Genomic DNA, 14,621 nt, shown 5'->3' on the forward strand with positions numbered 1-14,621 from the left:
AATTTTTGATGAGTGCAAGTGAGCCCTAAATGCAATAAATATTTCTTGAGTGATTTTGAATGAGCTCCACATTTTTTGCCAACCTATTGTATCTACTTTAGCATTGCTACCAGCCTAATGTTAGCACACATTTATACTCACACTTATTTGCATGTACTTCAACGCACTATGGTTCATACTCCGGCTCAATAATTATTGATCAGGAGCATAGGTAGCGAAAGGGTAGGATGCCTTGGCTTCCTTCTGTAAATGTTATCGTAGGAAGCTTTTAATTAAAAAAAATAGCTTGTGCGAGTTGTGTCTTTCAATAAAAAGTACTTGCTTGATTGCAACTGCAGATAACTTGTTCGAAAATACGAGATCAAAAGGTGCCACGTGGACCACTGACTATGTGAGATATGTGTGTTAAACAGCACTGACACCATGCTTGAAAATGCTAATTATACGCTAACACACTCATGATTTGACTCGCTTAGACATGGTTGAAGCCGCAAGTCAAGTCTGCAGGAGTCCAGCTCGGTAACGTTGATCAGTTCAAGTCCGAGTGAGCCCTCAGCTATAGAAACGTTACTTGAGTGAGCCTTGGTGACCTTCACATTCTTTGCCAACTCATGGACTTGACACTTTGGGGCAAGTGTGTTACCCTGTAGAGTTCGGAAAATATAACCAAGTACACTGCTGGGTTGTCGGAGAAAGTAATGCATCATCGATAATGCCGTCACTTTTGACGCGTTACCCGCAACACCACTGTTTACTGAGGGGAGTGACGCGTTTCTGACCTGTATGTACAGCACAATGTGAGTGCCCACTATCATAGCGTAGTGTTGCGCTCACTGGAACTACGAAGGTGCTCAGCTCATGTCTAACTTCAGGTAACTTTACGTATGCAATGTGTCATTGCGTTATATGAAGTAGTTGTTTTATAGGAAGTGTTGTGTATAAAGACCTCTGGAAAGTATGCAAATCAGGCTTCCATGACTGTACCGTTTGTGTAAATTCTTGCGTGGTTGCTTGATGAGATTGAACTTGGGGGATAGAGCCACATGAAAGCATCGGCAACGGGAGTGCTATGTGGAAGAGCTTATTTTGTTCTCTTTGGCAGTGATATTGGAGGGGGGGGGGGGGGGGGTGGACAAAATGTAGTCTTATTCGAGCTGTTTGAGAGACTTCACTGTGAATGGTTTCCCACTTAAATGTCAATAGCACAGCACCGGCATAAGTCTACACTGAAACTACAGAACGTGGTTTTGTTTGCAAGACACATTTTCATGGCCATGACGAACAACTTCTGTTTGTTGTTGTGTTTTGCTCTTTTTGTGCAGACCTGCACAATATGTTTCGAAGCGTGGACAGCTTCAGGCACTCACCGACTGGCAGCTCTGAAGTGTGGACATCTTTACGGGCTCAGGTTAGTATTGTGTGTGTACTGTATTACGTGAAACACAAACTGCATGCTGTGAAAAATGCTAAAACTTTGCATCTGCCTTATAAGGCAGGCTGTAACTAGTTTCGGTAAGTGCTTCACTGAGTCTACTTCTTAATTTTATGCATAATAAGTACTTCAGATTTGGCAAAGATTGAGAATAAAAAGTTGTAGTATATAGTACATGGTTAGATGAAATGCTCCTGACTTGTAGCAAGGTGCCTCACATCCTTCTATTTTTCAATTCTTTCTCATACTGCTCTTGTTTTGACTCTTTTGCATGCTAAGCGGTGACTTCAGGCAGCAAATTGTGTGAAATGAATTTTACTTGCTAAGCTGATAGAAGATGCATGAGAAAAAGCGTTGGTTCATGCCTGTAAATTCTCACCATCTCCAAAGTTTGAGAATGGAATTATAAACGAGGTATTCAAACTTTTAAATCTCCTGCTCTCCTTGCTTAAGACGTTCGTTAAATTTTACTCTAGTCTAATTTATTACCTATTGTTCCCATCATTCTCATACCTCGTCGTGGCAGACATGGACAAGTGTCCCATCCATGTGTCCACAGCATCACATTTACCTCTTCATTTTTTCCTGATGCAGCATCAGACTGGAAGAGTCTTTCCCACAACATTGCAGCTATCACTATTCCGTCAAATTTCTTGGACAGTGTAACAAATTGTCTCTTTGTCATCACCTGGCTCTACTGTAATCCTACCCGTTACGTAATACCCCCTGGCACAATACATGGCACAATACTGAACAGACAATTATTGGCACCAGAACATAGTACAGCACGAGCGTTATTTTACTATCCCCTTTAGCGGCAGTGTGTACAATTGTACACATCAAATTTAGAGGTACGCCACTTACAGTGTGTTTATTCAAATGGCTTGGAACGTGGTGTGCACATTCGGGCAGGCATCCTGAGTGAACAAATACCGGTCATTTAGCTTCTTTGCACTGTGTAATGCTGCGGAGCATTACTTTGCTAGCAGCACTGCCATGTTCGACAACCTTGTGACGTGCCGTATTCCAGAAACCACGTCAAAAGTTTTTTTTTTTACTTGAAATGAATGCAACCAAAAAGTAAATTGTGCTTGCACTTGGGCCTTATATATCATTCTTTTATGCAAAGATTGATGCTAACTGATTAAACAATATTTAGATACTTAATTACATGCTAATTAACATGAAATGCTAAAACTTGTGCAAAACAAAAGATTTCTTCATATTCTTTCTTGGAATTTAATACTGAGTGCATTGGAATCATGCCATGCAAATTCGACACATTTGCAGACAGCAGATCATAATTTGCGCCCAAAGGGGTGATGTATGTATTCTGTGTTGAGGCCTGAATACACTAGCGGAAAGAATTCATGGGGCGGGTGACAGCGGCAAAATGGGAGCCTTCAAAGCTGCTGCACAGCAGCATTTTCATGCTGCTAAAGGAATGGGTTTGTGCAACCTATTTTGTGGTGCGTCGCTTTCTGAAAAGACCAATCAGCGGCTCCCTTGTCACTTCTGTGGCGTATGTGCTTGGCATAGTGGGTCGACCCGGCCAGACCCTGGTCGAAGGAGGTTCTATTAGTGCTGGTTTCATTTTCTCAGGTTTTGGGGGCCAAGGTAATCCCCTCCAGGCTGTTTGAAATGTGCTTGACCACTCAAATATGCTCCTTTTGGCAAGCAACATCAGCTTCGTACCCGTGCAACAATCCAAAAAGAGGAGCTAGCCGCAGCTATTGTGGCTGTACCGACTCAGCAGCATTTCTCTGCCAGCAACGTTTCGAGTGTTCTTTCACTAGTGTGTTTTATGCCTTGAGCGTTCTATTACGTCATGTGCAGTTAACTTCTGCAATAGTGTTTCGTTTGTCCTCTTTTTTGTTGTGGTGTAACATGCTGCATTACTGTATGGTATGCATTTTATGGTAAAATACGAATGATTACTTTTCTTTTTTACTTCCAGCTGCATTGAAAAATGGGTCCAAGGTCTGCGTTCCAAGTGCCCCCAGTGCAATGCACCAGCGAAGAGAATTGACATCCGCCCCATCTTTGCCCAAAAGCTGATGGTGAGTGTTGCTCTTTGTATTGGCATATGCTCGTCGTCATGTCAGATTTTGGCTTTGTGAACTCTGTGCCGACTTGCAATATAGCTCTCACTTAGATGACTCACTGGCTTTGGTGTCATGCGGCTGAGTGTGAAGACGAGAAATTGGCCCAGAAACAGCGGCCAGATTTTGAATATGCCGTACTGACAAATATGGTTATTGGTAGAGGAAGGATGAGGAAAGCGGTTGTTGTGGTAGATGCTCGTGGTTGATGCTCGTGGTTGATGATCCTGGCTCTGCTTAAGCCACTGACACAGAAACCGTAGCACAGCTAGGACACACAGGAAGAAACAGACGAGTAGAGGCACTCACTAAGAACCGATTTTATTGAAGGCAGGTTCACACCTTTATACATCAACAAGCTTTGCAGGCACAAGGTCACAACAACTAATTAAACATAAAAAAGAATGACAGCTGTCTCGTTGTCATATAGAACGGTTGCCTAACCTAGACTGCGAAACACATTCTATCAATTGGTGGGCGTTCAGAGTAGAGTCTAAGAACAGAGTTCCAGGGCAAGGAAACCAGCACCCTCTAGCATTAAAGTATAGCTAAAAAAAATTCCTTTTTCTTATCTCTAGGTAAGTGGTTGAAATGCGAAATACTCATGCGATAAGAAGCCCCAAATGGATGGAGTCAAATTCATACCCCTGTCACACGGACACCCGCAAACACCGTTTAACTCCCTCGTCTTTACGACAAGAGAGATAGAGTCCGGGTCACGCGGCCACTCTTACGCAAACAAAGGTAAACAGAGTATTTCGCTTGAAGCGTTCGACGATCTCCCTTTGCAGCGGAACGAGGTACTCTCGTTTCCAGTATCTGCAGGTAAGAAAAAATTTCGAGTACTAAATTTCCACAGTTAGTACAATAATACGTTTTGGCAGTATTAAATGTTATATTGTTGCAGTACTCATTCATAACGTCTTTGTTTACATACATACACGCTCACCAGAGTGCAGCTACTCTCCACACCAATGCCCTCCAGACCATGCCTCGCGAGTCAGGCCGGGCACCGCTATTAAAAAAAAATATTTCGTTCGTGCGTGCGGTTGTTCTCGTCGCCGTGTTTGCGTTTGCCCGTGAGAGGAATGAATGGCAGCGCTGCGTCATCGTCAGCTGCTTCGACAGCTGCAGGAATGGTTATGGGACCCGACCTAATTCAAGGGAAACTTGGAGTGCGCTCCCGATGAAAGAAAACGCAAGAACTTTCGTACACATTGCAGCCCGTGTCTTATCAGGTTGCGCTCCACTGCCCTCTTCGCTCGACCGCTTGCTCGTAAGCCCGCCCAGCTAAAACTCTCTAAATAACAACTAGTCGTCAAGCACGGCACAATTGTAAACAAACATAGCGTTGGGCACAAGGTGGCCAGCATCGCTACCAACATCGTTACAGTTAGCAAGTACGTTGTCATTTAAAATAATTTTAATGTTTTGTTCGCTTCATATCTACTAAATATTGTGGTTTTGTAAAAACGATGTAACAAAAATTCACAAAAAGCAGCAACTAGAGATGAAACAATGATACTTCTCCGAAAATCAAACAGCGTCGGCTGAGCCCTCTCGCGGCAACTATTATAACCTTGTCATTGCCGTGTGACACTCCCACAACACCATCTCCGTCGAACTCTCTGGGGGAGATTAAGGTTGACGGAGTTTATTGGAGTTCGGTGATGGCCGTGTGACAGGGGTATCAGTCTGCTTACTAAATCATTCCACACGGCCTATGAGCCACTTTGAGATTTTACCACATGAACTTGTTGGGACTTAACAGACGGCATTCCTGTTAGTGAATAACAGATGGCATACGTGTTCATTTTCTATGAAATGAGCCCTTGTTATGTATTGGATGTGCATGCCTGTCACTTGCACTCTCACTGAAAGCACATGAAGCCTTCTGTTATTAAATAAATTTTGGTCATTCTTTCACCATGCAGTGTTTCATGCTTTGCAGATAAAGTTGCTGCAAGGTGACCTATTCTCCATGCTCTTGTGCTTGCAGTTAGAATGGTTAGAATATATTCTGCTAATTGGAGTACTATTGCTTTTCGTAATTGAGTTTCTTGATTTTCCTTTGCAGTTGCATTTCTTTCTTCATGTTGATGTTTGCCAGCCATCTTGGTGGTGCAATTCTTGCATGGATGTTTCCCTCAGAGGAGTCTAGATGGCATGTTGAGTCTCATCAGTGTCTGTATTGCAGGCAGTTTGTCAGAAGGGAACGAAATTGGGGGGGGTTTGACTGGAACAAAGTCGAAACCAGATTGTTATCTCTTATTTAGTTTTGGAGCGAAACTGAAAGATTTTCGTTCATCGGTTCTTGGTTATGGGGAAAAGCAGGCGATTCGGAACAACCGAGGTGATGCAGCACAAAAAGCAGGCGATTCGGAACAACCGAGGTGATACAGCACGGATATAATGCATATCTCATGGGACAGTGTTAGCACTTATCTTGGGCGGGGGGGAGGTCCTGAAAGTATCGATGTGTTGAAATTTTGTGAAAAATGAAAACCTTGGCAAACGGAGCCTTTTATGTTGATGCAAGTTTCCCTTGATGTGTCAGTGATATGTGTGAAGGGAGCATTTGTGCTGAAGTTTGTTCTATCCGAACAGTTGGTATCACATATCGCTTGACGCCCCAACGCGGTGGTCTAGTGGCTTAGGTACTCTGCTGCTGACCTGCAGGCGGGATCAATCAAATCACGGCTGCGGCGGCTGCATTTCCGATAGTGGCGAAATCGCTGTAGGCCCGTGTATTTGGGTGCACGTTGGAGAACCCCAGGTGGCCGAAATTTTCGGAGCCCTCCACTATGGCATTTCTCACAATCATATGTCGGTTTCGGGACGTTAAACCCGACATATCAGTCAATCAGTCAACATATCACTCGACAGCATGCTGCTTCTGAAATCATGGTTGTTCCCTGGATGCAAAGCACTGAGCCTGCTCTGAGAACTTGTTATTCGCTTATGAGAACATGAAATGCTATGTTTTTAGCTGCGAAGCAGTTTATGGTGGAGTTCAATGTAGTGTGCGGCGTGACCACCCTTACGGCACGTGTGTCAACTACCGTATATACTCGTGTAAGGGCCGCACTTTTTTTTCGAAAATTTTGCTAGGTGCGGCCCTTACACGAATCAGGCCGATTTAGTACAGGCAGTACAGGCCAAAGGTCTGTACTGTTTATGCAACAGTAGCAGAGTGCAAGAGTCACAAATGACATGCCAGAAATGTTTTTATTCGGATTCCATTTCGCTGTCCTCGTTCTCGGAGGAGCTCGCCTCGGCGTCCGCGTCTTCCCAGAGACGGTCATCTTCGGTGCCGTTCATGGAGTTCGAAATTCCCGTTACCTTGAAGCTTTTAGCAACTACTTCTACTGACATGGCACGCCACGCATTCAAAATCCATTCACACACCTGTTGGAGCGACGCCCGCTTCAGCCGTCCTGTAGGGGTCTTCTCGTGGACGCCTCCAGCCATCCATTCAGAGTAACATCGGCGAAATTCCACTTTGAATGGTCTGTTGACGCATACGTCGAGCGGCTGCAGCACACTCGTCAGGCCACCGGGAATGACGGCCAAGTCCGTACGAGTTGCGGCAACTCGGTTCTTGACGCGGTCGGTCAAGTGGCCCCTAAAGCTGTCCAAAACAAGGAGGGCTTTCCGTTGTAACAGCCCTCCAGGTCTGTTTGCCCAGACGGTCTTAATCCAGTCAACGACCAGTTCCTCGGACATCCAGCCCTTCTCTTGCGCACGTACGACGATTCCCTGAGGGAACTTCTCTTTTGGGAGAGTCTTCCTTTTAAATACGACGTACGGCGGAAGCCTCCTGCCGTCTGCCGTGATGCACAACATCACAGTGCACCTTTGGCGTTCTGCACCAGTCGTGCGCACAGACACACTTTTCGCACCTTTTAAATCCACTGTGGTGCTTTCCGGTGCATCGAACCACACAGGTGTCTGGTCCGCATTCCCAATTTGGGACAGGTCGTATTCATGCTCCCTCCTGAGAGCATTCACGAAGCGATGAAACTTAATGACGTGGTCTTCGTACTCGCGCGGCAGTTTTTGGCAAATCGTCGTTCGGCGCCGAATAGAAAGCTGGTTACGGTTCATAAACCGCGTAGCCCAGCCCCGACTTGCCTTGAATTGTGCCGGGGGTATTTCCATGTGGCGAGCGATGCTGAGGGCTTTGACGCGTATCATGTCAGTCGATACGGCGTAGCCGTCCCTTCGTGTGTCGACGACGTAGTTGACGAGCTCGCTTTCGAGTTGCGGGTACTTGCACTTTTTCCCGCGAAACGCCTTTCGGCTCCTGTTAGTAGCGGCGAGGGCATCTTTCTGATTCATCCAGTAACGCACGCGCTTCTCATCGACGTCGTACTTTCGTCCAGCTTCCCGCTTCCCGTGCTCCTCGGCATAGTCAATCACTTGCAGCTTAAATGCTGCAGTGAATGATCTCAGATGCCGGCCCATCGTCCGTCACGTGCGCTGGCTTCTGCAGGGTTCACTACAACCAACAAAGTGACACCGACGACACCGATCTGAAGTCGCGCTGCCAACGTATCGACACGATGCTAGGAACGATGCCAACAAAGAGGCCGCACAAGGCAAATATGGCGGCGCGCTGTCAACAGCGTGGTCGGCGCGTCGGCGGAAGTAGAATAAAAGCGGAAAAGCGTGCAGCGCCATCTGGCTGTAAATGAACTAACTACACTTTTCTGGCGGGACATTTTGAACTTTTGTTTTTTTTTTTCGAAATATCCGCTTTCAAAGTTGGGGTGCGGCCCTTACACGAGGGCGGCCCTTACACGAGTATATACGGTATTTCCCCCTCTCTTCGCGCCCACCAGGAGGTGGTAGAGCACCGCCTCCACTTCGTTACTACTCTCTTGTCTATCACTCCGCCACATCTGTGCACTCATATATAATGCTATGCTTGCTTGCTCCATCGCACTCTCCAGCAGCGTATTGTGTTCACTTTCCAACACCCACACGATAATACACACATATACATAAGTGGTACGCAACATACTGTCGCCGATCGATTTTGCTGACCTGGTGGGGACTGTGAAATAGCCCAAAAAATTAAACAGTCCAAAAAAGTGGTCAGGACTTAACAATGAAGTTTATTCGGATTAGAAAAGCCTAAATAAATCTGCAATAACGCCATGCTTCATACTGTTCTAGGTTACGAGCCAATTTGGTTTTATTTGTGCTATGGTCACGTCGCTGGCAAGCGTGTTGGCAATCGCTGCTGCCAACCATTGCGGGCGGCAAAGTTGGTGGCTTCTCGGAAACAAGCTAACACAACTGAATGCTGGTCGCGAAAAGGTGCATTCAAGTTCTCGCCTGTTTGGTGAGATTTAGCAACACAGCGTAGGCTCTTCTTACCTGCAACAACACCCCACAGTACGTTAGCCTCCAGCATGTTGCCACCATCAAAACGCTACCACTGTGGCCGCGATCGAACCTGCGTGTTCTTGGTCAGTAGCTGAGCATGATGACCACAGAGTGCTACTGAGCAACCGCGAACAGCAGCGAGCATGTGATGCGCACGACAGCTCAAACACTCTTCGCACAACACTAACACGATCACGTGCGCAATGATAACCAGAAAAACAAACGCCCAGAAAAGAAAGACAACCTATCGGCGTATTAATAATGGTGATAAGGCTGACCGCAAAAAGAAAGTTTCGCCATTTTTCTAGCCAAGAAAAATCAAACATGGCTTCCTAAACTGGAAGATTGTGCGGGCTTCTAATCTTTGAGGCCACCCAACTAGCCACTGCAAGCAAAACCAACAAAAAATTCAATATGGTGGCTTCTAAAATCGAGCGGAATAGCTCAAAACAGAGGATTTATTTCGTAAAATGGAACTTTAGAACACAAATTTGTTCGAATAATTCATTGCGAAAATGCACTGGTGCAATGGGAACCTTGGCGGTGCAGTTGTGAACTTTGAATTTCTGGAGTCGGAAAAATTCTTGGGTGACTGTAGACACAACGCCACACGCAAATGAAACATACTCAGAAATATACAAATGGAATATACAAATGGAAATGCAAGTGAACACCAATGCTGCTTCGCATTCCCACATAGTTCCCTTCAGCGAGAGATGTAATTTTTATTGTTATTGTTACCTTGTTAAAATTTTTTTGTTTTTAAACAATAACCATTGCAAACTTTTTGGAACATTTTTTTCTTTTTTCGGAATGAAATAGAATGAAACTTTTTTTCGGTGGAATTAAACTAAAACCGAAACGAAGAACACTTTGCTTTGACTCCCTGATCGCAGGCACTGGACACCACCCAACTAGACCATCTGGTGAGCGAGCTGAACGTAGAGCGGGAGAAGCGCAAGCGCTCCGAGATCGACGCCGAGCTCATGCGCCAGAAGTACAAGTTGCTGTTAAACGACTACGAAAAGGTCAAGTCTGAGTACGCCAACGTCAAAAGAATGAGGTGCGACAGCAGCGTTTCTGTAGTGCTGTTGTTTTTGCTGGAGTTTCTTGAAGCACTATTTCATTTAGCCTTCTCCAGCTCTCTGCTGGAGCGTTGAAGAAGTCTAGAAACGGCACAATTTTTGCTTTTGTAAACTTGTTATGAGTAGCTGTGTCCATCAGAGAAGTTATCTCTGCAAGGCTGTGGCTGTAATGGCAGTGTTTTCTAATGAGCAGCCTTCAGACAGCTCCTGAGCAAATTACGCATGCATCTGACGGTTGTAACTTTGATGTGCTTAACTACATAGCCTCCAAGATATTGAGCGGCCTCTTATCTCTCTGGTCATACCTAGAAGCGACATGTTCAAGGTTGTGCCCGCGACATGTGCCACCTCTGATGAGTGGAAATAGTTAATTAAGCTTGCATAGTGAGGCACTAATAGGACACAATAAGGTGCATTGAGTTCAACTTATATCAGCATATTTCCCTTCTGGAAGTCATCAAAGCTCAGTCTTTTCACATAAGCTAAACTGCTTATGTTTTGTTTACTTATCACTAAACCTCTCCGCAATGAGTTTTAATGAAACTTTTGAAACAATTTTTCAGCAGTGTAAATTGTAGAATCATGTTTTAGTACTCCTCCTAAGAGCAACGTTTCCATAACTGCTCACAGGCTCGAGTCTCCCATGACAAGTCATGGCGACTTCAGCGCTGGGAGCAGTTTTTCGCAGCGGTCTCCGGGCAGGTTCACGCTGGACCGTGCTATCGACCTCGGCCTCAACACCTCATGTCGGAGTTTGGCCGTCTCGGGGTTGCTCAATTTGCTGGTGGCATCGCAGAGCAAGAGTGGACTTTTCAGCGGATACGGTCTCCGCAAGGTAGGCAGATGCACTGTCCTCTTCCTTTCTGAACCGCCAGGTTGTCATGTAGACGGCCACAGTGTTGCGCCGTGAAGAACAAGAGAGTTCCTTCTATTTCCGGCTGGCGCATCTGCATTTCATGGGGGTGGAACGCTAGGACATCCACATACGGTACATGTCATTGAGAACCTCAGGTAGTTGGAATCGATCTTGGTGGATTGTGGAACGGTAGGTGCTGCGGCAATGCATAAACTGTTCCATATTGGCTGCACAGTGGTAAATTGTGGAGCATGTAATAACGAAAGCGAGTGAAGGTTAGAATTCAATTCTGTGGTTTCAGGGTAACACTGCCCGTTCCAAAGCGGTATTCGATCTTACTAAAAGCATTGAGTAGAGTTTTCCCCTAGAGCAGATTTTCCCTAGAGCAAACGTCGTAGTGGAGGGCTCTGTAAATTTCAGCCAGTCAGAGTTCTTTAAACGTGCACCCAAATCTGAGCACACAAGCCCACAGCATTTTCGCCTCCATCGAAAGTGCAGCCGCCGCAGCCGGGGTCTTTGCCCTGAAGTGGGTGTAGTTTGGCTGATAATTATGATCTGCTTCAATTTGTCACTGCCGCTTTTCGTTCGAAACGGCCCCTTCTTTTTGTATCCTCTTTTGCCAGGTTTCTCTCTTCGACCTGAAGTCGTCAGAGTTAATCTTGATCCACAAAGGTGAAATCAAGGACATTGCATTCCACCAGCGTGATGCGCTCGTGCTCTCAGCCTCCAATGACAAGACAGTCAAGCTCACTACCACGTTGAGCAACAGCGTTGTCCAGACGTGAGTACGAGTAACTTAAGCAAGCCTTTCAATCGGGGAATGTTGTTGGCTTGTCTTCTTAGACCCGTGTGTCCAAACATGATGAGTTAAAGGGAAGGAGGTGGCTTGAAGTCGAGTGGTTGGACCAGGGCTGTTCTGAGATAAAGTGAACGTTTCAATGACAAGGCTTGTCTTTGCAGAGGCACCTAGCAACCTTGCCTAGTGTCACTTTGAGTGATTGTGTTTTACTGCTACAGTTGAATTATTTTATGAGAGGCTCTGATGTATTACAGACAATAGGGTATAACAGACACCAGGGTGTCTACATCGAAATTGTGATTGATGGGAAATAGAGGACGTGGGACTGTTCTATAAGAGGTCCCTGATATAAGGAAATGAAACTGCCCCTCAGTGCATGTCTCTTATGTCTCTTAATGAAGTGAATACTGAAGACCTCTTACACAAACTGCTACTTGCGAAGCTTCGTTGAGATGAAAGCCTCGATCAAGAAAACCGCATTCGTCCCTCGCTTTGTCTCGTGGCCAACACTCGTAATCACAAAGTAAGTCAAAATCACATTACGGTCATTGTCAATAGCTCTGTCTGCATTGCAGTTACCACCAGCCCGTGGAAGCCTGGAGCTGTGCTTGGGACAAGGATGACACCAACTGCTTCTACGCGGGCCTCCGCAACGGCTTGGTGGTGAAGTACGACATGCGGGTGACATCTGAGCCCGTCTGCAAGCTGCCCTCGACCAATCGATACGAGCCCGTGGTGGCCATGCAACACATTCCGAAGGGGCCATCCTGTGCCGAAGACAGGTGATGTAGCTTACTAGTTTATCTCGAGCACTGTGTTGGAATGAAATGTTTCTCATTTCGATTTTTGTTTCATTCCACTGAAAGAAGTTTCGTTCCATCTTTGTTCCTCACCCTCTCACTTCCTGCTTTCCCTCTTACCCTCGCCTCTCTTTCTCACTCTTTGCCATGCTATACCATACACAGCTATGCTTGTTGTCTAATTTGTTCGTTTCTTTCAGTCTCTTTCTTCCTCTGTAATTGTTTCTCTGTCTCTCTATCTCTTTCACTCCTTTTTCTTTATCTGTCTATCCTTTTCTTTCTTTCCTTTCTTTCTCTAGTTTTCTCTTTCTCTATCTCCCTACCCATTTTTTTGCTGATAAGTGTTATTGTCATCTCATGCTGGACCAACTAGCGCACGTGTTCGGAATGTGAAGCAGAAGATGAGAAAGAGGATGAGAAGAGTATGTGCTAGTTCGTCGTGATGACAGCTTTCTAGTGTCATCACACGGAATAATAAAAATGCTTAACGGCTTCTCTGTGAAATTTGAAATTAGAGTAACGATAAGAACATGGTAAAGTTGAGCCCACATATAACGGCCCCATTTAAAACGAACTTTCGTTTAAAACGAACAATATTCGCGTGACCGTGAAAGTACACGTTGGTTCAATGGCACAAAATCGAACTTACAACGAACGTCTCCGAGTGCCGCTGATCGATTACAGCGAACGGAGTCAGCGGTCTGCTGACTTCCCGGGAAACCAATTTCGACCACCGATCAGGCATCGGCGAGGTGCCCATACATTCTTATTGTTAAACGCCAACCCTGCCTCTACGACCCTCTAGTTGCCGCTCTCCCCAAACCATGGAAGAAGAAAAGTTGTTTCCTTCCTTCATGCCCCGACTACTTTTTGTTACGCACCCCTCCGTCCTTTGTCCCTTCCCGCTACTCTGAGCACCCCACATCGCCAGACGAGGCCCCATGTTTTCTCACTGCCACCCATCTTTCAAAGACCGGTCGGCCACCTACCCTGTTTTTTATCGCTAATACTGTTTTTGGCGTTGTTGCGTTGCCGGCCTGGAGTGACCAGACTATTTGCCAACATCGTCGGCCACCGACTGTATCAGATAGTCTGCGTCTAGTGCACGCGCCTACACTGCCCCACCGACTCTGATAACTTGCGATTGGTTTCGTGTATAGGACTTGTTCTCGCTCACTTCACACTCAGCTCAGCATGCCTTCTGCGCGCGTGCAGAAGCGTGAGAACGGCTGTTAATTTGCGCGGAACGAATCGTGAAATAGTGAAGTTCGTCAGGCCACGCAAACCCGCCACCGCAACAAAATCATTTTTTGACCATGGGCGTCGAGTCTTCGAACACTGCCACGCGCACTGATTGAGGCGGCCATGCTTTGACTTCTGCGCGCGCGGGCATTCTTTCCAAGTTTTTATACGTGCGAGTTTCGCAGACCTTTCAAGCAAGCTACCTAGTTTGCCTCCTTCCTGTGTGTTTTGGTTTTCAAGGTCGCCCTCCCGCCGTATCCTCCCCTCTCTTTATCGCAACTCCTTGCCTTTCTCTCGCAAGTCTCCTCTCCTCTCTTTTTGATCACAACCCCTTCGCCCTTCTCCACCACCCCGCGATGCCCACCACACTGGCTCGAATTAGTTTCGTTTTCTGACTGGAAACGGGCCCAGAGCCGTTCCACGCGTTCTGGCATGTGTGTCGCGCGTGCGCGTCTTGCTTGCTCTTGGAGTGCGTGTGTGGTCATGATGGCCGACGGGAGGACTAGCACGCTTTTTTCTGCTGTTCAACAAAACGTCATAAGTGTGACCGCTTGGCTTGAGTGTAATTCGCGCGTTAGGTGCCGCGTTGCGGAGCACTTGCTCATAGCTGTTGACCACCTGGCAGCCAACTTTCCGCTTCAGGCGTCCCGGTATTCAGCTGTGGAGATGGTGAATATTTTGTGGGCGGCGGTGACGACTACATGCGCATGGAACTGTTTTCGGGAGGCCGACTTCGTCGACGTCGGGCCCGATGCCTAGCCTGAAGCTTCCGAACTACGACGGCGATTTGTGGCAGCGCGTCGTCGACTCCGACCTGGGAGAGCGGGTGGGACATCTGTTGCGATGGTTTAATTACGGGCGATGATGATGCCGACACTGCAGAACCGTGCACGGATTGGGCCATTGTGAAT

The 14,621-nt window shown here is 46.4% G+C and overlaps 1 protein-coding gene across 3 annotated transcripts in view; it reads left to right on the forward strand.

Annotated features, from left to right (window-relative positions):
- LOC119181222 (E3 ubiquitin-protein ligase rfwd3.S) overlaps positions 1-14,621 on the forward strand; it is a 40,721-nt gene that overhangs the window by 17,760 nt on the left and 8,340 nt on the right. For all 3 annotated transcript variants that reach the window (XM_037432402.2, XM_075875567.1, XM_075875566.1), the window contains exons 5-10: positions 1,323-1,408; positions 3,390-3,492; positions 9,825-9,991; positions 10,644-10,848; positions 11,493-11,650; positions 12,244-12,450. In XM_037432402.2, coding sequence (XP_037288299.2) covers positions 1,323-1,408; positions 3,390-3,492; positions 9,825-9,991; positions 10,644-10,848; positions 11,493-11,650; positions 12,244-12,450 — 926 coding nt within the window. The remainder of the gene's footprint in view (positions 1-1,322; positions 1,409-3,389; positions 3,493-9,824; positions 9,992-10,643; positions 10,849-11,492; positions 11,651-12,243; positions 12,451-14,621) is intronic.

Source organism: Rhipicephalus microplus, chromosome 10 (genome assembly GCF_043290135.1).
Source record: "Rhipicephalus microplus isolate Deutch F79 chromosome 10, USDA_Rmic, whole genome shotgun sequence".
NCBI classification, from domain to species: Eukaryota; Metazoa; Arthropoda; class Arachnida; order Ixodida; family Ixodidae; genus Rhipicephalus; species Rhipicephalus microplus.